The sequence below is a fragment of the Melanostigma gelatinosum genome (genome assembly GCF_949748355.1).
Source record: "Melanostigma gelatinosum genome assembly, chromosome: 14".
Lineage (NCBI taxonomy): Eukaryota > Metazoa > Chordata > Actinopteri > Perciformes > Zoarcidae > Melanostigma > Melanostigma gelatinosum.
The window spans coordinates 6,568,009-6,594,260 of record NC_136647.1 but is presented as its reverse complement, the minus strand read 5'-3'; the positions used below and the strand labels follow the sequence as shown (position 1 = coordinate 6,594,260).

Genomic DNA, 26,252 nt, shown 5'->3' with positions numbered 1-26,252 from the left:
ACAGAATTACTTGGGAGAAAGTAAATTGGTTCGGTCCCAAAAAACGCGATGCATGTCAAAATGGGGCAAAAAATATCTGACCCACAGTTCCAACTTCCAAAATGTGATATTCAAAATAGATTTCCTAGCAAGCCATGGCTGGAGAGATTGGCCCGTCAGGCAGGGAAATTAACTGAATGGATACAAAATAGACTGACAGTAAAACTAGGAGGGCGCTTCATATTAAGTCTGTGCAAAGTTCAGAGTGAGAGACACAGAAAGGGAGTTGTTTGTTTACCTCTTTCAATCTCGTCTAATCAGTCACTCCCCTGCTGGAAAGAGACCAACCAGCTAAATGCGGTCAACCTTCAGCTCACTATTGATTTTGAGAGTCACTGTAGTGACAGCAATCAGTGAGTCCAATATTGGGGGACGTCATAATATAGGTGTACAGTAGCTTAAAGTGAACAGACACAGAGACACTGAGAATCATAAGGTGCAGTGAAAGTGCCGTGTCATATTTCACCAAAGCCGATTTTTCAGACTCGATCCCTCAGAGGGGCTCAACACATGGATGATTACTATACTATTACTGCTGCTGCTGGCAGGAAGACACGTCTGGCCCTGGCTGCGTTCACCCCCCAACCCCCCCCAACCCCCCCAACCAACCTCTACCATTCGTTCCAGACTGGAAAGCTTATATTTAGAGTGCTCCTTTCCGCTGTTATGGCTGTTGGATCATTAGCCTCATTTAACCCTTCTTTACCTCCATAGAGCTGATTGGCTGAGGGCATGCCCCTCAGGAGTAACCCCCATATCCTGACTACACAGCCCCACCTTTCCCTCTCAAATGTTGGGGGGGGGGGGGCATGAGTGGATGCAAAGAAATAGTGGAGCCACGCAATGGGAGCTGCTACTGGGAGCTGCTACTGGGAGACTAAGGGTCACGGCTTCAGATGAAGGACACTACACAAGATGATGATAATGATGATGATGATGTGTGGCTATTTTGGGGATCAGGTTCTGGCTTGAATGTGCCCTCTTTTCTCCCATCTCATTTTGTTTGACATGCTGGCGCTAAAGGATGACAATGTGGATCGGTTAGTGGTTGCCCCCATGACCTTTCCCTCTGATGGGCCATAGTTTAAGAAAAAAAAAAACTAAATCTGCTGGGCAATAGGGCCATGGGAGTTATCAAGCATGTGCATGCTCCCCAGAGGATGAACTGTTTCCATCTTGGACACCCCATGGGCTTTCCTCCAGTGTCCTAAACTCTTCAAGAAAACGATCAAACTAATGGCCTCCCTACCATTAGATTGACTGCGGACATTCATTGCAGCCAGAGGATTAATTATATTGAACTTGCAGTTCCTGTGTCTTTTCTTAAAGCACCACCCTATAGCAGAATTTACACTCTGCTCATAGTGTAGTAAAGTGTAACAGGCTGACTTCCAACATGTTTTAACAACACTGCTTCAGCATCGCACAGTGTAATCAACACTGCACAATACAATTGACAGAGTATTCCAGTTCCACACGAACAACACTAAGTCTCCACTAGTATAGACCAATGTTGTCGTTGATGCTGTAATCTGGTACCAGACTACTTACAAACTACCGATATCTGTCGTGTGTTACATTATGGGACAGTATTATCCATCAACATCCTATCAGCAGTAGTATGGGAGCATGTACACGCAACTGAGAGGCAGCTCTTGATAGGTTTTTATCTATTTTTAATCTGGAGAAACCAAGAGACTCACACACACACACACAAACAGAATACACTTGCCCCAAGCACGCCATCTTGGTAAAGTGGTGGAAATCTGAAACAATCCTTTCCCCCCAAATTAAAGAGTTCATCACCAGTAGTGAAACTGTTCTGGGCCATCACACGTCTGCTGAAGGGGGATTTGCTATATCTACAGCCTGTCAAACAAAGTGGAGCCTCTTTCTACAAATTCAACAAATGTAAACATGCAGATGTAGCAGAGTACATATATGTTCATGGCTATGGTTTCAAGATGATACGTCTGGTGGTATGATGGTATGCGTGTTCATACCGGTGTGGATCTGCCGATGAGCCTCCAGGGATTCCTGCGTTTGGAACTGGGCACCGCACTGGTCACACACTATGGCCTTCTCACCAGCTGCACAAAAACAAGAAACAAGCGCGTGGAGGGTTATTACACAGTCACAAACACGCAGCACATTTGGAAAAGCTGGATGAAATGGAGAGAGAATAGGCCATCTTAAAGTTGAAGACAAAAATTAATTTCATTAAAAAAAATGAACTTGAAACTCTCTAGTTTAAGCTGAAGAATGCAACCATAACACACTCTGCAGGGTACCCATACTCCAATATGTCTTGTTTTGAACACAACTTTTAAGACGTGAAGTGAACTGAAAGGAAGTGTTTCGACTTGGAGACCTTTAGACAGAGTAGCTACAACTAAATCAGGAGTGAATCTTTAACACACTTGTTCCAGGTCTAAATGACATCTACAGGATATTGACAACATGGAAATGCTCATGTTTAACTGTCTGTATTATCTGAAGGCATAGGCTTTCATTATGTGATCCTCTTTCACCTTTTAATATTAGATACATATTTTCCAGCATTTAATTGATTAATAGACATATTGTAATGTACAACTTAGCCTACATTTAGCTTGAGAGTGGTAAGAATCAGCTCCAAATACAAGAACATGTGTGTGTGAACATGCAAATAGTGGCAGGAGGTGTCACCTCTTGCCACTATTTGCTCAATGTAGGCTAATTTGCCAAAAAGTAATCATCAGATCTTTTATTTTGACAGGTCATGCAACACACAGAGCAAGAATGCACATTATTCTCTCGCTCTACTCTGTTGCAAGTTTAATGTCTCTAACCTCCAAATCTATGGACATTTAAAACAAACACCCTTCATGGCAATATATACTTTAGACCCAAACTAACATGTGTGCACAAATTGTGTCGGCTTAATATGCAAGGATAATATGTTCCTGCTCTTGATTCAACGCCTTAAAAGTTATTGTTTAGTGCTCTCACACTTTCGTTGCACCACTCTGTGTGTAGCCCTTGCGCTGCTGTATGATCTGGATTGCCACGTTCACCTTTATGAATGTGTACAACCTTGTACAACAACAAAAGGAGAGACAGGAGTCTGGTATGCACAAATACAGTACAGGGTTCTGCTGGAGGACACATCAGATCAGGCCCAGGCAAACCTTTTATGGCTTGGCAACAAGCACTGTACATGCCATACACATCACACATCAAATAGACACGCGCACACACACGCACACATTTAACATCTGGATATTGTGTGTGTTCAAAACATGGGTGGATGTGTGCGGGTGTGCGCGTCCGTTTCCAGTGCAAGCACACAGCGATCTCTCCCGACCAGACCTTGATTTGTTCTTGGCACGTCCTCCTGGGTTACGACACCTCCAGAGAGAGAACGAGAACACAATGAAAACAGGAAGCCAATTCTTAGATGACAGGGGAAAAAAAAGTCAGGGAGAGATGGCTTGTTTGGTTTTGCAACCGCAGTGACATTAGGGAACGGCCTGTACTGTAATGAGCCCGACCAAAAGGAGAAATGACCCAGACCGTACATGACAGAGTGTGCCTGCCAGTAGAGCTCAAGTTATGCAACAAGTTATGCAAAATATGGTAGGCTGCACAAGTGAGCGTGACTAGATCATAAGTCACTGCAATGCAACCTTTAAAACCAGCACACCTTAAGAGTCGCCTGTGATATCACACGATTTATTTCCATTTAACAGCTTTAGACTCAATAGAACTGAGCTGGTGAGCAATGTCCTTTTTAATTGGCTGCATATTCAAGAGGCATCATTTGTAGTGTGAGCGTATGGCGTGCCAGTGTCAAATGCACAGATGAGCATATGGTGGAATTAGCTGGCAAAAGCAGCCACTTAACCTTTGCAGAACAAGACATGTAGTGGAGATGTAGACAGAATCCCCCAACACACCCACTGATGTCCCTAATTTGCATTAATCACATAGCCCCTCTGTTGCTTCTTTAACTCCCTGATTCATCATTGTTGGATAAACTGTAATTATCTTCTTTTTTTTTTACATGCTGCCGTTGCTCTGCTAAACTGCATGGGACTCCTTCCATCATATTGATTTGAGCTCATTGATTGCCCTTGCACGGGCAATTTTATGACGATTCAAGTGCAATTCACTCCATCATGTGGTGCCAATACACATTCATGTTTTTACATCAGATATGCCTTTTTGTTTTTGTTTTTAAAGCCCATATTGGGGGTTTTAGCCCATTAATTCCCGTCATCTATGAAAATCAATCTGCAATTACTTGAAACTTGAAAATAAGCAGTCAGAAGTAAGTTTCATGTCAAGCAAGTTCCGACTGACGATTTCCCTTCCTTTAGTGCCACCACTGAGGTGCCCCTGAGCAAGGCACTTAACCCAGCTGCCCCAGGTGGGCTCCTCAGTGGCCAACAGATCAGACTGTGATTGTACTGGGCTGCTTCCAGGTGTGAATGTTCCTGGAAAAGAGCATTTAATGCTCAGAAGATCTACTCTGGTTAAAACAACTACAACAAATCGACACCAATGGCTGCCTGGAAGGTAAGGAAAAACACATTCACAACTGGTTTGCACTATTGTAAAACATATGTGATTTGTAGTAAAGCAGCTTAACACTAGCATGGCTGCTACAAGTGATGCCTCACAGACAGTGGTGCAGCACCATAACCAGTCTTCTGGGGGGGCCAAGGCGCGTGTGCTATAAGGGCCAGGGCTAGGGTTTTAGTGCAGGGCATGGCCCCTGCTTGTGGCACAAGGACATAAATTGTCAGGAAATGCCTGCATGGTGCCTTGCTTCAAGGAGAATGGAGTTGTGTGGGGTCACCGTGGGGCAAATGGGGGAGGAACCCAGGGTACACACAGCCAGGCAGCCACCCAGCCAGAGGCCCGTCACTCTAGTTAGCCAACCAAGTGCTAACAGGGGGCCCTCTGCTTGGTAACAGCCGCCATCAGCCATTTTCACTGCCAAATTAAAGTGATAAATCTTGAGGCCCCTTTGATCGCAGGCGGGTGAACTTGTTAGTTCGGAGACACGGGGTAGCCAGGACAGGGGACACACACTAGACATCAGCTGTAACTCTTGTCTCACGTGTGTTTTAATAATCCCTGAACATTTAAACTGCAGTCTACTCAGGGGCCCACACAAAATGACACTGTAGAATCTAAAGGCACTTCATTTCAACATTGAAATAAACCTGATCTTTAATTTGATGCAGTGAAATTTTCCTTTGCAAAAAACAAAGATTAAATATCGGCACATCAGGAACCACAGGTATGAATGAAGGCTCAAAAGATAATGTGAAGTTAAAAAAACTGATCACAAAAAAAAGACCAAATAGCAACAACAAGGAATCTCCAAATGGTAGTCTACTCTGTTAGTGGGGAGTCCTGTGTCACATTGCCACAGATTGAGCCCTAATCTGACATACCGGTAATAAAAGTTGCACAACCCATGCTGAGTTTGTGTGTGTGTGTGTGTGTGTGTGTGTTGGGAGGTGGGGATGGGGTGCTGATCAGGTGCCACATGCCACTGAAGCTGCTTCCCTTTTCGCTTCCCTCTCTGAAATATTGCACAACTGTTGTTGCAGCGCAGGGTGGCTCAGTTATTTCATAAAGGGCTGTAAACGAGAACAAGGCTCCCTGCCAATCAAGTCAACTTCCTGCAAAGCCTTGCAGCAAAGAGCAATATAACCGCCCCGTAGATACTGTAAACATGATCCGTCTTCATTCACATGACACCACATTGTTAACTTCTTAAAAGCACCAACCCCTCAGTTTGTTGTGCTGATTTTTAAAGTTGGATTAGTTCGTGCTGCTGTTGATGCCGGATTTGACTGTAGCTGTAAGTAGTAAAAGGTTCACATCCGGTGGCTTTGCTTCCTGAAAGGGCAACTTGTACAATTTGACATCAACTTTTTTTTAGGTATTACAGTAGTGTTGTTCTTTTGAGTGGGCTTAGTTTTTTGCTGAAGTAAACATAGCGAGCAGGCCCTGCCAAGGATATGGAAATGAGCTTTTCAAGTTATCAGAGTCTAAAATCACAAGTACCGCAGCCAAGAAAACAATGGCTTGATTCAGCCTGCTGCAACCATGTGACATGTGTCCCCATCTCACGCTAAAACAAAGTCACAATGCCATCATCAACATTTTTGTTCGACTTGTAAATCTCTTTGTTACCCTGTGCTCTATGAATAAAACCGGTGACTACTGTTGGGACTAGTTGGCTCTAGGTACTCGCACCACTTCCTTGGCATTAAGCAAGAGTGTTTCACTGAAAGTTCGCTACCCTTAACACAGGCAACATTTCACCACGTAGACGTGATGAGGTTTGTGGATTAGCCCACTGAGCGGGCCTCGCGGGAAAGTGATGGCGCATTCCCTGGCCTGTAATTTCCCCTGACATACTAAGTGCTCGTTCTCCCATTTCCCTAAATAATGTGGTGTGCAATGGTGCATTGTCCTATTTGCTGTTACACTCATTGCATGTGTGCATGGAATCTGAATGTGAAAATGCAAACCATCGTCAGCCTTGTGACGCAGAGACGGGGACCAGGGGTAAAAAGTAACCTCAGTGCCCATTTGGGGGTTTGAGGGTGTGATAAGTGTGTTTTGGGTGCAACAACACCCACAGTATCACCACTCGCATCACCCAGCTCGGCTATGTGATCTCATAATGCCGCCATTCAGAAGCTCTCCTCATTCAAAAGAACATGTCGGACACAGAGAAAGGCCCCGTTTGTTTGGGGTGACAGTCCTGCTTTTCTGTGCCTCCTGCGGAAGACTAAATATCTTTTTTTGTGACAGTATACTCACACTCACAGACTTGACACTTGTTTCCAACCTACTTTCTTTCTCAGGTAGAGCATCTGTGCTCAGTTCGCAACAGAGGAGTGGGAGTGCAGTCTAAACAGAATCTTTTATCAAAGACAATCGCAGAATTAAACATAAGAGTTCGAGAGAGCCTGTGTTTGAGACACAAAAAGTAGGCCACAGTGTTGATTGGAGGCATTTCAAACATTTCATCCTGCACAGGAGATAAAGAAAAACTTCTGTTTCCTCTTTAACCACTGCTGGTCATTTTATAGTCTGATGATGCTGTCAATCTTTCAATTAAATGATCTTGTTTTGCCAGCTAAACATGCATTATCAGCAAAGTCATGCAAATACCTTCTGTTTGCTGCAAAATAGTCATCAAAATCAGTGGTCAAATGGTCTCACATGCCCAGTTGCATGAGATGGCATGACACTATTTAGCATCCATTACTCACTAAAAACAAAAGCCTGTCTAAGAGCTTCCACATTGAGGAAAGGTTCAACAACAGAGCTCCACTGTCCCAAGAGAATAAGCCTGCTGTAATACATGAAATGCTGAATTCAACATGGTCAACATGGCTCTGGTGCGTACGAAATAAAATGTCTTTATTTCTTGACTGTAGTCCACCTCGGGAATTTACCGTTACTTTCTTATAATAAAATGCATCATCACCATTTGGTGACGATCAGCTGATCTGGTCAGAATGTTGGGGATCATGTTACTCTCTTGTGGACTGAAGCTTGATCATAAACTGTCACAGTGGCTGCAACACGCCGACAACAAAATAAGTTTGCTAAAGATCATTTATATATTTTGAATGAGTTTTGTATTTAGCAGAAAAAGGCTTGAAATGTATGGAGCTTAAGGAATGCAAAGTTTCACTGAGGATCTGTGATGAGAATTTGGGCAAAGTGTCCACCCAAGAGTGAAGTCGAACATTAAAAAACAAGTCGTGGATGACTGAAATTCTGATTGCATGGGCGGATGGAAAGGTTAACTTGACGTGAGAAAGCTGCAGTTCAGTTCGTTTTCCAACTCCAATTCCTGTGCAGCCTCGGTTCTAGCAGGGCAGGACACAGTTTACTGTATTGCCAGATATTTCTGGAGGAAGTGGCTGAACGATCTGTTCTCAGGAGTCAGGGAGGCTAAATGGGAAATTAAATTACAGGGTATCTGTCGATGGCCAACCAATATCACACTCAGTGGTTTTTAAGAGTGTAAACAGGGCAGGAGAGAGAGGCAGACAGATTAGGGAGAGAGAACGTACGTGCGCGTCTGTGTGTGTGTGTGTGTGTGTGTGTGTGTGTGACGGAGGGAGGGAGGCAGACAAGCGCAGTCACCAACAAAAACATAGCCTGGCTGTCCACTGAGCCTACATAAATGGCTTACGTAAGACAGTACTCTCAGGACCAAAAAACTGCAAAAAATCCATAAACACACAGACAGACATCCCCCTCCTACTCCTCCCGAGCACATTCACACACATGTGGGTTTCACTGCATCTACGAGGACTTCTATTCATTCTCATAACCGTGAAAAATAACTTCCACCGTCACCGCCACACATGTAAAGATTGATCTTTACCCTAAAAAGTTAAGCAATGGGCAAAATGACATTAAAAGGCATCAAAAAGATTTATATTCCCAGCATCTAAAACTCAATCTGGTTCATATACAAATAGCAAAACAAGTACACACACATTCGCAGGAACAAGCACAGATGCAGTATGCTGTCAGAACAATGAGTACAGATACTGCGCGCTCTCTCTCTCTCTTCTCTCTCCTTCCCTCCCTTCCTCGCTCTACCTTCAGGGTTATAACGAAAGGCGCTGTACAGTTTTATTTGCACCAGCCCCTTATCAGTGGTACAGCAGCACAGAGACTGCCAGTTGGAGAGGACAGACCACGGTACTGCCTGTACCCTGTAGTTACCGCCATGCTCCCAGCACGTTTTTACCAAGGCTCAGAGAAGACTGGGTCCGTGCCAGGCTCAGAATAATAAAACACACACACACACACACACACACACACACACACAGGTTGAGTTTGCAATAAGTCACCGCAACTACAGGCACATTATTACACAAGTCTTGCAGCACAATCAAGAGGGTTTCCATTTAGGGAGGTAATGGGGTAAATCCACCTTCAGTCACTTAAACACCTTTTTATATGCAGGAATCGAGTTTTTCAGCAAATGCATTTTTAGCTGACATGATGTGTACCAGGAAGCATGTGACAGATGGCAACGTGCAGGAGGTGGCTTGGATCAACATATGACGCGATCACGACAGAACTCTCAAAATATATCTTGGAGAATATAGATTTCTTAATATAACAGGGAAAATTAGCAATCTAAAGAAAGTGTCTCAGAAGTTTTAATGTTGCCGCAGCAAGACAATTTACACAATGTTTAAATATCTGTTGATATACATGAAAATAAAGCAGCAAAGAATATTGATCTGAAAAGTTTACCATGGACAACTGCTTTGTCTGTCTGTTTGTAGCCAATGTAATTATCCGACTTTTATCGGGTGAATATCAAATGTATGTAATTAAAATATGGCAGATTTGATCATTTGCTGCAAAACTGAAGTGATATTAAACTGGTCGGTATCCTGACAGCAATAGGTCCACCAGGAATGTTAACCTCTAGGTATCTAGAGGTTTAGGCTATTTCTACACGCAATAGCGAACCCTAACCTACCACTACAACGCAACAGACACGCCCTCATTTCAATCTATGCAGTTCACTGTGCAGCGCTTCATATTAACCGCTTAACCACAATATATGTGCTGAAATAATTGTACGCGTGCATAAGCGGATAAACTTGTGTGTGCATGAACGTGCGGTGCACCCGAGTGTCCCCGTTTGGGGGATTCAAAATATGGTTATACATACAGTAGCTCTGTTTTACCAACGTGAGAAGACACGTTTGTAATCAGTGCTTGGTTGAGTTTGTCATGCACTAAGCGATAGTTTACAGTCACACTTACATGGAATTTTCCTACTTAGGAGTGTAAATCAAGAGGGGAACAATTTGTAATCGGTATCAGAAACAAGAGACTGAAGCCGTTGATCACTTGAGGCCCACTGACCTGTTAAGAGTAGCGAGGAGTCTGCAGTCAATGATAAACCGTTAACAAAACATGCTGTCGATGTTTTCAAAAAGTGGGAAGTCATGAATGAGCACAATAAATATAAGGCTGACGCATCCAGTTGTATGTTAGATGCCGTGGACAGACAAACAGATGCACATATACATAATCTCCTGGCGGAGATAACAAAGTAGGTGAATTGGATTTGTTCAACGGTTTCCCTTTTTTTTTTATAAAGATGGCCACCATGTGAGTAACAGCACTGACTTAGCCTTGGTTGATCTCAGCGCCACAGATGTTAATAGAAATGGATGGGAACGGAGGATTAAAAGAACCTCACAGGACAATTACAACCAAAGTGTACTCGGCAGACAAAAAGTAGCTGTACATGAAACACAGATAATGTATTATGTAGATGATATTGCAGTATCTATAAAACACGCGCTGGTTCTAACAAATGTCGGTCAGACACAGACCCACAACAAGCAGAAATTACTTCATGGTGTGAGCATACACAGCGCCACAGATAAGAGGACATAATCTTGCCGTTCTGTGAGGGAGGGAGGGGGGGATAGACAAGCCATCAAAAGCACGGGAACATGTTTGCTCCCGATGACATTGTTATCGACTGAGAGGAAAAAGAAATCAAAGGGAAGTGAGAGAGCACGCGGAAGAGGGAGGGAGAGAAAAGGAGGAAACAGATGAAGACAGAGAATATTCAGGTCGCATTTGACAGCTTTACGGTCTGTTGCGCCGAATGGGATGTCTGGGGACGTGGCAAAGCAGACAAATATTGACTTGCAGAGCATTCGCGCACACACACACACACACACACAGAGAGCGAGAGAGCGAGAAAACACACAATACACTTCCACATGAAGCCTCTAAATTTACCCCCCCCACCTCAAAATGGATGAGCTCACATTGCAACATCAGTCACTCTTGTTTTTTTGCCCAGCGCAACCTCTTAATCCATTTTGCCTGCAAACCAATTTGTTTGTCCAGTAGGTCACGGACAGTTTCCTGACCTGACTGTTCCCTGTTCTTTTGTACTGTTTATTTCTCCCTCTCCTTTGCCTTACTTTCTCTGAACGACAAAGCCATTTCCAGAGCTTCTGCCCCCTGGGAGATCGAGGGCATCTTAGTCCACACATCCAAACCCTCCTCCTCCTCCTCACTCCTTTCCTTCCTCTCGTCTACCTCTCTCTCTCCTGTCCTCCTTACTTTCAAACTGTCTTGATGTCAGAGAAACCTGGTTTTAAGTGTACACTGACACGAATGGACACAAACACACATGCATCATTTAAAACCATTTCGTTAGCTTCCTAACCCACCATAACTTATTGTTTTTTTTAGATAAGTACAATCAGATTACTGTAATGGGGGCATTGGGTATCATGAGGCTTTGGAGACAACTGGTGAAATGAAGATAACAGTGTCTTATCATCTCTCAAAACAAATGCTTATCAGAGACCTTATCGTGATGTGACTTAAAAAAAAAAAAAGGTCCAGTTTAATGTCTGCTGGAGTAATGGATGGATTGCCATTACAGTTTTTGCAGATATTAATCGTCCCCAGAGGATAAATACTAATAAATTTGGTCCCTTAACTTTCCCTCTAGTGACTCCATAAGGTTGACATCTTTGGTTTTGAGGTAAATGTCTCTTCAATCGATTAAGATATTTGCCAAATATATTCATGTTTTACAGAGGATCAATTGTAATAACTGATGATTCAATGACTTTCATTGAGTACCATCATCAGGTCATTATAAGTTTAATTTGGCCATCTTTTCAACCAAAAACATTGTACTCACTGCAGAGAAGCCAGGTCATGGGGACACGAGCCAGTTTTAAAGGAAAAGTGTAACATTAACCGATGGCTTTTGTTTGCGATTCTCCATGGTCAGTGACATGAAACCGCCAAGCAGTCGCCTCCCTTTGTCTGCAAAATGAAAATGGTAAATACAATGCTATCATAGCTACTAGGAATGATGGCGATATAAAGAAAATGAGGTTGTAAAACAACCATAAATGCCCTGCCTAGCTGTCCAGTAACAGCAATTACCCTGCCGTTGCCAGACACTCAACCAAGTGTTTAAAAACTCCCCCACCCTGTCCAAACCCTGGCCTCCCCTCCTCCCTGGTTGCCCCTAGAGGTGAAAGGTGCCATGTGTTTTCAGCTTTGCTTTCACCCCCCCCCCCCTCCCCCGTTTTCAAAAAGAGATGAGAAAATGAGGCTTTGACATGTATCCCGTGTGCTCCTGCAGGCCACAGACTCAAGGATATCTTCAGGGCCTTTGCTGGATGTGTGTATTTGTGTGTGAAGAAGTGCAAGGAAGGAAACAAGAGCTGGATGCATAGAGGAACCACCCGGGGCTCTCCTGGTGTGAAGAGGCAGGAAGTAAGTTAGGCTGCTCTAAAATGCCAAAGTGGACCATTTCTCACAAGCCTCGGGGCCTAGTATTAATAGATCCTGGTTAGACAGGGGTGGGTGGGCTTCTGGTGAAATATACATCGACATGCGTGACCTGCTGCAGTTTGAGTCGACCAAAGTCGATTAAAAAAGGCCTTGATCAGATTAAGCTAAACTTTAGATTCACCTGATTTTCAGTCTAGATAAATTAATCTAAATAAATGAAATGAGTGCTTGGGAATGCAGTGTGCAAGTTGTAGCTTTGAAGACCCAGAAATAATCTAAAGTGACAATGGGAAAATGCACACAGTACTCCAAGTTTACCAACCAAAGCTTGTGATGCAACACTTAAAAGTATGAACTACTCAGAAGGAATTCAAGCTGGCAATGACAGTGCAGGGAGCGTTTGGTCGCCAAAATACGAGTTACTTTGAAAACATGAGATGGACTGCGAATGAAATGTAAACAGTAAGACCATGTGGTTGTGCAAGTTCAGTTTTTTTTCTACAACCAAAGAGCTTTAATTGTTTGAATGCAGTGGCTTTGCACTTTCAAAATTTGTCTGACAAGGAACTGTGACAGTTACAACACATCCTCCAACCGAAACAGAAAAATCTGCAACTCATTGCAGACAGCGATGGCATGACAGGACTGTATATGCGAACATAATAGGCTGCATCTGGGCTACCTTTGGGTGTTCAGTAAACAACTAAAGAGTGCTCCGCCTATTTAGCATTGCAAGTCTATAACCTTTTCCACTAAAGATTGATAGTTTAAGAAAATTGATGAAGTAGAAACAAAGTTTATTTTTTATATTTTTTACCCGTTAGTTTGGTTGGCAATTTGGCTAATTTAGCCTCAAGCAGTTAGCCTCAAGCAGAGATACAGAGGTCTGATGAAGTGACATCATTTGAGTCAGCGTCAGCAGTTCATCAGATTTTGTGCAGCTCCCTCTTGAGCCACAGAAAGGTTTATGCAACTTTTCCCAAATAAACTTTCCAAGACTTCTAAAGAGCCTTTGATGTATAAATTCAGTGGCGTTCCCTTTCGGTGCACACATTTTGATTTCACTTTTGAGTATAAGTTATCATGCAGCAATTATGAATGACATCAGTTACCATACCTGTTATCAGCATTGAACCTGGAGGTCAGAGTGCTCTAAACGACCTGCCATTCAGTCCGAGATCAATCTATTGAGCAACTAGTAATACAGTGGGGCAGTAAGTTAATATGTAATCTGCTCACAGAAGAGCAACCACAAGAATGACAAACATGATGAGAGTGCATTCTGCGTCTGACTGACAACAGCATTTTCAGATAACGCTGTTAAGAACAAGTCAAGTGAGGTCACAGTGTTTTCAACAGTATTATCTCCAAAGTGTGGTGGTAAAAGCTGCTGCAACATCTTTCAAACCCTGACATTTGTATCCTGTTTTATTTTAATTCTTCTTGGGGAGCTCATATCTAAGCTGTGTTTATTTCTTCCTCAGCTAGGGAATGTTCCCGTACAGACTAAAAAAAACCCCAGCTCCTTTACTAACAAGTAGTTTTTCCAAAACAATGCCACGAAACAGAACCCTCTTGAAACACACCCCTCAAATAATCACACAGCAGTTCTGGATCCGTACTGCAATGCACACTGTGTTGACGAAGTGTGAGCAGTAAACGCATTTTTAAAAGAAATGCTTGGAAAAGATTGATATTTGCAGAGCGTAGCATGCTCTGCATAATAATAACATGTATAAAGCCCTCACCTTAAGGGAGCAATGTTCATTCCAACAGAACAAACATGAGTGAACACTTTTACTTTTCAAGCATTAGAGGTAGGACCAAGGAGTCACCACATTCAAGAGGGTTTATCATCTTGAGATCATGAATGTGCCCAGTAAATTACATAGGAAATGTGCCTGATAACTTTTCAGATACCTCATCATGAACTCATATTATCCAAAAGATCCTCTAAAGTTAACAATACGGGTCATTTGTCATGGTTTTCCAATGCGAACCATGAAACGTTTCTGATCTGGTGTCCCTATCGTCGGATGACAACAAAATAGGTGGTTTGGTTGTGCCTTTCAAAACCGCATATAATTCATGTGAGTTTTCTTATATACCACATCTGTGGTTAAGGATCGGTTAAGTTTAGGCAACTTAAACTACTTTGTTTCGTCCAGGAAAAGACTGTGGTCATGTTTTAAATAAACCAACGTTGACTGGTGGTAGGAAAACAGACTGGAAGACACCCAACCGTCCCCCCTGAGCACTGTCACGCTACGTCAAACATTACTTTCATGGCCACAAGAGGTCGCTTGTCAGGACCAGGACTTTGTTAAGCGTTATCTTTTTTAGGAGGAGGGCCATCTTGCTTCATCCTCTGGGGACCCAGAATATCCATACCCGATTTTATTATAAGCTAGTAGTTGACAAACCTTGCCCTGGAACAAAGTGTTGGACAGACAGACATCTTCAGCTTAAGGCCACACCGCAAGCAAGGCAGAATGCTGAATTTTCGTACAATGTTGGCTTTATTCTACGTGTGCTGGGAAGAGAGACGGACAGACATGAGACTCTGACCAGCAGTTGAACCCTAACCCCTGTGACCAAAGACTGTTGCCCAGCCAGCTGCCGATCCAGCAATTGACATCCTCTTTACAGTGTTGCAAATTCATTTACAGTTCAAGAGGGGAAGGGATGCGATGGCTGCTGGATCGGAGCAGGAAAACTAATTTTTGCTGTTTGCCGCCTCGGGGTGTGCAGGTGGTGGGCTGAGGTTTAAGGTGGTTGCACCAAATCGTGACACAAAAGTAATGCTTGTCGTCCTTTTTATTTATTTTTATCTGCAGTAGCAGGCGAAAAAATGACTGCAAATGAGTGCTTGAGAATGAAACCAAATCAAAGTCAAGGAAGTCCATGGAAATGTTACCAGTGTAACAGGAGACACAGAGGTCCTGCTCATTAAAAACCTGCATGGTGGACACCGTGCATTCACCAAGTTTCATGTTAGCGTAAGCATTCTTGTCAGATGCTTAGGTAACTATTGTCTACTGCATTATACAACCTTTCACTGTCCTTCTGTCCACTCATCTCCCTCTGCCTTCGTTCTCTTTTTTGTATACAGTGAAGCAAAATGTGCCACATGAGCTGAGAAATCATGGCAGGAGTTTGTGGATGGCCCCACCATACACACTCTCCCTCCATTTCCCCAGGTCAATAACCTGTAAAGACTTTGTGTTTAGGGCCCATTATTTCCTGCTTTCAAGTCACACATTGTCAAAGGCAATGCCGAGTTTATTAAGGCAGGAGTCTCAGGGCCCGAGTGAAAAGCAGGGAATACCGTGATCACCTGGGTAGTTGAACTGTGACAAAGAAAAAAGGAGGCAAATGTGTGAACTGGCAGAGAAATACTCTGAATTCTAAACTGAAACTGGAAGTTGTCAGGAATTTAACACCTTTGGTGCAAAATCTGGAAACATGAAAGAACTCTTTTTCTGAAATCATCAGTTGAGTGTCCCTACTGTGTCTGCATGTTCCCATGTCAAGGTGTGAAGATACGTTATAGATAGAATCACCGACAACACAACCAGAACATTGTTAAACTTTTGTTGATGGAAGTCGGTTCAAATCAGGAAAGAGGCCAAGCTGAGCCAACAGAAACAACAGGGGGCAAGGCTGAGAGTGCAGATGATAGGATATCCAAATGGCTAAACAACAGGAAATGCTTGAAACACACATTTGTTTTTTTTTACTGCACTCAGGTGCATTGATTTACATACTTGTTAATTTTGTTTGATTCCAAAATCCTTTCCATCCTATTAAATCTTCCACATAAACCATAATAAGAGCAGACTTCAAACGGGCAAATCGGATCAATCAATCTCCCAACAACAGCTATTTAGGAGAATAAACTTACCTCAAATACCACGGAACATGTAGTCGTCAAGCCTGTGCTATCTGCCAAATGACACCATACAGAGGTTACTAACTCTTTTCCATTAAGTCATCTGTTTTTCTGCAAATGGGGTGTCAGAGTGAGGATATTATTCGAGGGTAAAGTCAGATAAAGATGAGGGAAATCCCCCTATGTTCAGATTCTGTCCAGACCCTCAGCAGAGATGACATTGAGATCCAATTAGTTGTCATTTATGAGCGCCTGTGCGCCGCTTTCTGGCTGCATTCATCAGCTGCTTTAATTTTGAGCTACAATAGAGTTGAAATACATTGCTCAAGGCATGCATACTGCATTATGCATGGACACACGTAGTCCTAAATAAAGAACAGACAAGGAGAAACGGATTTCCACGCATTCTGTTAACTGTAGTAAAAAGTCAGAATTCTATGGTATTGAATATTGTTATTAACCGAATTTGAAATTGGTTTCTTCAGAAAGTTTGGTCATTATATACCTGAAAGCCAGTTAAAAAAACCCCCAAAATGTGTTGGTAATTTCCCTCTTTTGCCAGCCCTTCCTTCCTTCTTCCTTCAGACCCATCTCTTTCTGCACGCGTCTCCTCACAGCTCTGGATATAGATACAGCAGAAATGATACTGTAGAGGCAATGACAGCTCTTGGCAGGCAGCCAAAAGTAGGGAAGTACCGTACTTTTCGGACTATAAGCCGCTACTTTTTACCCCACGCGTTGAGGCGTCGGCTTATAGTCCGGTGCGCTTTATATACAGATTTTTCCGTAGCTTTTCTCCACCACCACAACAACCGCAACTTCCGGTTCCGGTCTAACACAACATTTACGAGCTCCCGACACAGAACAGTTGCTACCAGCAACCCCTCTGCTACCAGCTGTTACTGACAGGGTCGCTACAATATGGATGAAGTACCTTTGACCTACCTCTCACTAGGACTGTTAACAAAAAAGGTTGAACGGCAAGATGCTTTTAACAGTACATGTCCGACTCGCTAGCTTCTAAGCTAATTTTAACATTATGGCCAATGGGGACATGCTAACCGCGATTAGCATTAGCGAATATATAATATATCTTTGTACATCTTTTCATGCAGACATACTTGCATTACAGACTAAGGTCTCTCACGGCCGCCAAACGAAAAGCAATGAGGCAATAACTGTTTTTGCTCAAGCCCTTTTTTTAACCATCTTTTCCTGCTGTTAGTCTGTTATCGTGTTATCAGGAAAATGACTTGCCTGATGTAAATTTGATATTTCATTTCATTTATTTACTTATTGTGTACATTATCAGTTTTGTACATTGTAGAGTGTCAATTGAATCTAAAATGCTGAATTGTGAGTTAAACAATGTATTATATTCACTCAACCAAGCACAAATTGCCTGTGACTTATAAATAGTGATCAATTCTGCTGAATATATTTGGACATTTAGGATTTATCCCTGCAATGTTAAAACAAACAAAGCTATGTCTGCATATATTTGAAACATTTAGATTCTGAAAATGACTTTGACCACAACAAATCTATGAAACATGCAGTTACTTACCAGTTAAGATTCACTCAGTTTAGTGTCATCTCCCGAAGCGCTAACATAGGCAAAGATGACACTTTAATGATCTGTGTTAAACTGTGTCACAGGCAGCAAATATGACAAGGGCGAGACACTTTCCACTACTTGTTTTAGCTCGATCTGGGTTTTGATGTTGAAGGAGTCGATTTATTCAACCAAACTGATGGAAAGATCATGGATATTCCATAGGATGTTATGCAACATTTGAAACGCTTGTGGAAATCTTAAAGTGGGCATCCAAAAAGCCTTTTTACCCCTGGATTGAAGTGCTTTTCCCTCTGACCAGCCATATTAGTATTCCATGGCCACTTGCTTGTTTTCAACAGTTATAACACAATATCCATGCTTCGCTTTTATGTCGCACCTCCCAGTGGAATTACTAGCATAAAAGCAATCCTTGTGTGTCCTGGCTGCTTCCAGATGGCTTTGGGAGTGCTTTTATCTTCTCCCTCTGCCTCGCTCGCTCCGTCTCCTTTCACTTTCCCTTGCTTTCTTTCTTCCACCCCACATGAAAGTGCCGTTGGCAGATCTTTGCTTTGCCGGGTTCATTCTCTCTTCATCCGAAAATATAAAAGTTTCAAAGCGCATTTCATGAGGGAGCTCTTCCATAAATGGGATTCATAGCTTTCTAATCTGCGCTGCGAAATTTATCTAAAAAGTTTCCCAGAGCTATTGGCCAACTTACATAATGCAATACAAGGTCGTGCCTGAGAGAATATTTACTTTTATTACCATTTGTGTCACAAACAATCCACCCCCACTCTGTTTTCCCACAGAAACTAGATCCTTTGGCGAAAAAAAGAAGCCTTTATGACATTTCATTCAATTCACAAATATCGTTTCGTATGCGAGAGCAAATGTGGAACGAACTGTCAAGAAGATTGAGTCAAAGTCTTATTTCATGAAATAATATAAGAGTTGGCAACATAAAGATTATGCTGTACCAGGAAAAGAACATGACATGTGTCATTGTCAATAATTATTCATTTAACTGGTGCAGTTAAAGATATACAGGAAAAGTTTTATGGCCTTTTATTTGACGAGGGAATACCAGCGAGTAAATACAGCCTTGATTTGAAGCCCTCGGCATCAGCAGACCAATACTCTAACAGAGAAGTGACTGGTTAGGACATGAGAACACTGAAGCAACTGTCTATACTCGTGTACAACCTGCCTAATTACACACACTGTCATGACACAATGAAAGAGCTGTCAAATTGGAATGGCTGACTTCCATTCTTGCCGATGTCAGTGCATACCAGGGGCTCATTACAGAAGCTGCGACAAGTGGTCGTGAAAATCGAACAGCCAGCACCGATGTATGACACACTGTTATATCATTACCGGAACAGTGTTTTAGTGTTGGGCATGATGCCGGAGAAATCTGAGGCATTTTTGAAACATGAACAGTGGTTTTACTTTTCTTTTCTTTTTCACGGCTCCTGTCACACTCCGTCTGTCTCGTAGAATAAGTCTCGCTTAACTTCCAGGTGTGACTCCACGTCCACCTCGTGAGTAGATGATGATAACAATACACGAGGAGGATCGTCAGAGGACGCTCTGATTTGATGTGGCAGGAAGTGTTCAGCAGGCTGACAGCTACAGAGCTTCAGCTGTGCTCACAGCCGACCGGACAGTTTACGAGACACATTGACTTCAGCAATCTAGACACCCTCCTCAACTGCGTAGCCACTATAAAAAGGACTGGATGTCACTCAAATTCTGTCAAAACTGAGTTTCTCATAATTGCCCCAAATAACACTACAAATGGCCTCGACCCTGCCTACGTCTCTGTTGACCATTGTTGGTGGTGTATGGGTAAAACACAACAACAGGGCTTTCATTCAAGAGACTGCTGTTATACTGTCTGGACCCAATACTTTTATTGCACAAACATAACCAAGAAGCAGTTTTGTTGCCTACACCTAACTAAGCAGTTACGTAGCCGTTTGGTTTCAATTCACAATGATAACCACATTTTTCAAACACTTTTAACCTGCAACTGTAATCCGAGAAAAAATGTTTTCCCTGAAATGTAAGTAAGGTTAGTTATTTATTTAGTGAGCCTTCATTTAGTTATAACGTAATTTTGTAGGAGACAGGGTTGTAAAAATGGTGCTGTATAAATAAAGTTGTACTTACATGACACATGATATCAGAACACAAAAAGTCTGTGGTACTGAAACAGCCCTTCACTGCTATGTGTGAATTAATCAATGCGGAGGGAAGCCGTGTTGGGCAGAATTTTCTTCAACGTTACAATAAGCAATTTACAATGCAATTACCTCTAGACACCCTGACAACATCACATAACTGTGAAGACACTACTGTTCATAATGGACCATGATGTGAACATTCAGACGCCGAGATACTCCGCTCAGGATGAAAGAGGAGGGCGGAGCAAAAGTACGCTAGGAATTGTGTGACGTTAACAAGCACCATGTGCTACTATTGACAAAGGTGTAACTGGATCCAACATCACACACACACACACACACACACACACACACACACACACACACACACACACCTTAGAGCAGGTGACCATGTTCTGGAATTCTTAACGTCATTTTCTTTCACAGTTACGCTCTTTTGCAGATCTATTTCCAACCTCACACTTGATACTATTTGGATATTGAGCCCTGCAGAGTTTAGTTGCAACTATAGAGTTATAGAGACCAACACTGTCATGGCCATCGCATCAGAAATGTGTTGGTTGTGTCATTACGGTCCATCAACACACAGACAACAAGCACTGCATGTAAAGCAGCTCAGTGTTATTCTCAGAGCTGTCCCGGATAAATGTAGCACCAGCTAGTTTATGCACTGTGTGTGTGTGTGTGTGTGTGTGTGTGTGTGTGTGTGTGTGTGTGTGCGTGCGCGTCATTGGTTTTAGAGTCAAGCTCAAAAGACGCACGCCCGTGCACACACGCGCACGAGGCAACACAAATCCATACTAGCCACAGGCTCCCCTCCAATCTATTTTCTGCTCAGCTGGTTTTAAATGAAGTTATTATGACTCATTAAAATGCCCACAAGCTCGTGGAAGTCGGCCAATTACAATTTAAATTTAGCCTCCCGCTCTCACAACCTTATCTCCCCCCTGTACTACCCACCTCTCATCACAGCCGCTGCTTTTGTTCTCTTGTATTTTGGGAGGGGGGTTTGCAATGCATTCAGAAACCCCCTCTCTCTTTCTCACAGACAGCACACGCACCTTCACGTGCATGTACGGCTTAGTTTGACACGACAAGCAAGAAGTGCGATACACAACTTCAATGATCCATGTGAATATCTTCGCAATTGCATATCAAAGGCAAACACAGGAAAACAAGAATACAACTCAAACAGGCCTCATATCAACATGTGCTCTCCAGACACACATAGCAGCACCTCCTCCCAATGTGGCGAATACCACTAATTGCTATATAGAACACAGAGCACAACTGGACCTTGCCAGCACCCACTCTCGCATGCACGCTGTTCAGTCTCTTATAAAGCTGAACTTTTCCTTGGTAAACTGTAGTTTCCTTTTTATTTTTCTGAAACTCAACCACACCGTGGAGTATTTGCAGACACATGTCCTTGTTTGTTTTTGCCAATGCATTAACGGCCAGAAGGGTGTCACTGTCACGTGTATACACTGTTTTAGATAAATATATTTTTTTACTGGCATTGATGATTATGTCAGTGCATGGCGATTGCCTAAACCCAAGACTTATTGGACCCAGATGAGCGATCAGCTCTGTCATTCCGACACCTTCAGACAGTCTGAAGGACCAGTTGCCCGAAAACAAAAACACCCCCAGAATACCTGGAGATAGTTCCATCTGATCCTGCTTTAACCCACCTTTGAGCAATGCTCACTATCCAGCCAGGGAGCGCCACCTAAACACGACCTGATTTACAAGCAAACGTTTGCAGCCAAATGCATCTTTTCCCTCCTTTCAAGTTAATGGTGTGTGTGTGTAGTTCATCCAATGTTTGTGTGTAATTGAGAGTGCGTGTGTGTGTTTGATTCGTGTCTACATGTGTTTATGAGTGTGTGCGTTCTACAGTATCATTCAAATTTCCAGGAGAGCAAATTAATTGGCAGCCTTTTGCAATCATTGACTTTTACCACAAACACACACACACACACACACTCAGTCACATGCATCAGGCACACACAGCAAGCACTCGCATCTCTTTCAGACACGTACACACACACACACACATATGCTGCTCGCTGACAACAAAGCTGCTGGGAGGAGGGAGGGATGATGAAGCGAATCCAAAATTCAATCGACTGTGTTCTTGTTTTGAGCAGAAGGCACAAAGTACTGTACAGTGAGAGGCCATAAAACCCACTCTCCACCAAAAAACTAACAAAAAACAAACAGCCTTTGGTAGACACACAGACGTTTCAGCAATCACCCTCCATCAAAACACTTTGTCTCGCATACAAAAATAAGACTTGGCATCAGAGCGGAATACCAAATCAGGCCCATTAAGGGAGCACAGGGGCACTCGCTACTTAGCAACCAAAAGGATTTAAAGCTGCAATATCCCTGTAATAAAAGGAATCAGATCAAGTCCTCGTGTTTTTTCTCCTCCTCTGAAAATAGTGAGGGTTGAAAAGTCAACTTTGAGCTTCTCTGTCTAACTTTTTGATTGGCAGGCTTTAGGAGCAGCCAATACCACAGTAATTTGATTATAAACTAATCTGCAGGAGGGGTTTGTTTGACAAAAGGTGATTACTCGTGGGATTATATTATTAGCAGCATTTGTGCTCGAGGCAGGGATTCATCTCTTGCAACACCTTGTGAGACTTCAGCTTGCACAAACGATTCTAAATTGTGTATTTTATTGTAGGTAGACTTGACAACTGCATAGCATTAACTAACCTTTCTCACACAGGACTCGTAGAACACGGTGCTTGGTCAGTGGCTTTAAGCTTCAGACCATGGCCCCTTTCACACACAGATTCCACCATAAAAAAGGCTAAAGAGGAGAGGGATCCCTCCTCTATTGCTCTCCCACAGGTTTCTTCCTCTTTCCTCCCCGTTAAAGGGTTTTTTGGGGAGTTTTTCCTGTTCTGATGTGAGGGTTCCGGGACAAGAGGATGTCAAATGTGTACATATTGTAAAGCCCTCTGAGGCTAATTTGTAATTTGTGATTTTGGGCTATACAAAAATAAATTGAATTGAATTGAAAGAAGATCCGTCATTACCCCGGCTTTGCTTTTTTACACTGAACCAAACAACGCCGGCGTAATATCATCCCAGTGTTTGATTTCAGACAGAATGCCGGCGTTCAGGGAGAAAAGGAGGCATGACGAGTAACACAACAGCTACGATTGGTTCTGCTCTGCATTGACATGTTAGAAATACATACATGTTAGTATTAGTCAGCGAGATATTCTTTGCTGGTAAGGGACATATTTCTCAGCAGCGCAAATACCCACACAGTTTCTCCCAGGAAAGCAGTCACCGGCATCAGGTAGCACCATGCCAAGTAAAATGGCATATAAGGCAACGAGTCCGAATGTGCCTCCAGACACAGAGCTGTCAGCCAGAGACTCCATCACCCAAAGGTTCTTCATTCACATACTGTGCGGCCTGGCTATTTTTAGGTTTTATTCCTTTAGAAACACTGCTTTTCCAAGAAGCCCGCGGCACAGGTACACCGAGTTCTGGCAAAGGAGGTCAGCTCTTCAGAGTAACGTGTTTCCAATGAAGTCACATTTGCTCAAGACAGCTGCCTAACAAGTCCCCCCACACCCCCCCCCTCTCTCTGAAAAAATATCAGTCTGATGCGACAGTATTATAAGTTGACCCCTGCGTTTTGTCACATCTCACTTGACTGTCCCCGACTTGCCCTCCCCTCATGTAATATAACCCAGCTGAGATTTGTCCAGCTGCATAATCCCAGTGGCGTTCGGAACAGTAAATCAACAGGTCAGAGGACGTATTGCAAGAAGTGCCGGGGAAGGGGGAGCTTTGGGTTGCAGAGGGAGTAATGTTATGCTACTAAATCATGAGCTACTGCTGTTTATCTGCTCGGTCTGTCACTCTGTGTTAATGTACGGAAACAGCAGAAACACTGTGTGTGTGTGTGTGCGTGACTGAGTGCGTGTGCTCGTGCAGGACAGAACATCAGCGGTGGTAAAAAATGTAAACCGCTTAACACTTTTTCTGAACTATACTTTTCCTACCACTTGCTTTTAATAGCCCTCCCTCCCTCCCTGAGTCTCTTGTCTCCCTTCTCTCACACACACACACACACACACACACACACACACACACACACACACACACACACACACACACACACACACACACACACACACACACACACACACACACACACACACACACACACACACACACACACACACACACGGCCTGGAAGGCAGTCAAGTTTCATTAATTTCTGGGTTTGGGTACAGTACAGTGTGTTCCTGGACTCACATCTGCGAGCGATCATAAATGCTGGAATGCTGGCAGAACATCCAGACCTGCAGGCACAAATGTGTCGTCATCACTGTGAGGGAAGAACCGGCGCGACGCCAGAACAGCCGACCAGCCAACAGCCAAACAGCCAAACAAAGCCACGGAGATGGAAACACAGACAAAGAGCAATTGGAAAGCAGCCTTCCCGCCTCGCTGTGCTCATATCCAAATTCTTTGCATTTTTCCTCATCTAAATGCTCTCGACATTTACGTGGGCATTTTACTCCCACAGTCAGACTGGAATCAGATTGGGATGAGATTGGAGCAAAGCTTGTAATTTCGCAGAGCCAAGAAGAACATCTGGTCAGGGGACAGAAGGAAAACTAGACTTTTAGCACATTTACAATAATGTTAGATAACGTGCAACGATCAAGTCAAATGCACTAACAATTAGTTAGAATGTTACTCAGGTGCACGGATACATACAGGAGGAAGTATTTTTTCTGTATATAATATACTTTTGTCTCTTTACAGTCCATTTGATTATTTTGGCATCCATTATTGAACAAAAAAAGAATCAGGTCATTGATTTTTTTTCCCCCATTCTCAGGTAGTGAAAGTGGGATGACTCGAAATGTGGAAGAGGTAAAATATTGGTTATTGCAGCGTCTTCTTTTCCTACCGTCATCGGACATTTTTTATTTCTCCCATTAGTGACTTTAAAAAGGAGCTAAATTCCAAATTCAAAGGTCATCTATGAGGGATTGCCTCCACACGGCTCTCAACATGGCGACGACTGAGCTGGCTGCTCACAGCTAAACAACGACAACGGTGCCATATCGGCTGATCCTTTCACACAGACATTTAATCCTCTGCTCAGGACGCCATTACTCCACTATATCTTTACAGTAAAAAGTTGTATCTAAAGTAATCTATCCCCTCTTTTCTGTTTTAGCATAAAAAACAAAAAGAGTTCAACGAAACGGAAACATGATGCTTTGCTACCAACAGATGTTCCTAAAAGACGAATTCCCTTCAGCGCTGGTCAGAAACACTATTCTAAACTGCAAAAACCTCACTCTGGAAATACACTGTACTGGCTGACTAATGCACAAACCAAACACAGGCATACCAAACTGATGAAGCCTGTGTGACACACTGTCAGACTGTGCTAGCATATGACCCGCAAATCCAGGGGATTATCTTGTTAAATCATGCTTCCATCAATAATTCCCTTGGTTAGCAGTCACAGCCCACATAAGGGTCTGGCTAAGGGTCTGTCAAAGAGTAACTGGATTGTTAAACTGTGTTCAAATGAATCAGTTATTCATATAAAATGCAGTTTACCTCATAGGATTGGGCTTCACATCTGTTCCGTTGTAACATTAATACTTGCATGTATTGTTTTTCAAAAATAACGTAGGACGTATTTCCTCATACAAGTATACTTGCTTCAGATTCTAACTACGCAATCTGACAAACGAAGGAAGAGTGAAGTAAAAGAAACAGGCAGGTGAATTAAGGCAGTCTCCACAATGCTCCATATTTAACAGTCTTTTGGTTCCCACATACCAGGCGACACATTGCGGAGACCTTCGCTCCATTCATATATCATCACAATGTGCACTTGAGCAACACACTTAGCCCGCGACTGCTGGTTAAATAAAGATGGATCATTTTTTAATGTAGCTTAAACAAAAAAAAAAAAAAAAGTGCTCCACGCATACTCAACTGGCTAATCCAGGAAATCTGTACCATGTCTACATCCTGTAACCATAAGATATAAAAGGCAGTGAGATGAAAAGTTGGTGGTAACAGAGGGCGATACGGTTGTTCAGGGAGACTTATTGGTAATCTCATTACACTGCAGCAGCTCGCTCTGAAAACAAACTGTGAATCATATCAGTCTGGTCTTGTTTGAGGAGCCTCGAAGCACACACACATTTTT

General features: G+C 42.9%; 1 protein-coding gene across 1 annotated transcript in view; it reads right to left on the bottom strand.

Moving 5' to 3' along the window:
• The window catches only part of zbtb16a (zinc finger and BTB domain containing 16a), a gene marked incomplete at its 3' end in the record, with an annotated part of 132,142 nt that overhangs the window by 46,015 nt on the left and 59,875 nt on the right, over positions 1–26,252 (bottom strand). Inside the window, exon 4 of the mRNA XM_079284204.1 lies at positions 2,043–2,129. Within this exon, the coding sequence (XP_079140330.1) occupies positions 2,043–2,129 (87 nt within the window). The remainder of the gene's footprint in view (positions 1–2,042; positions 2,130–26,252) is intronic.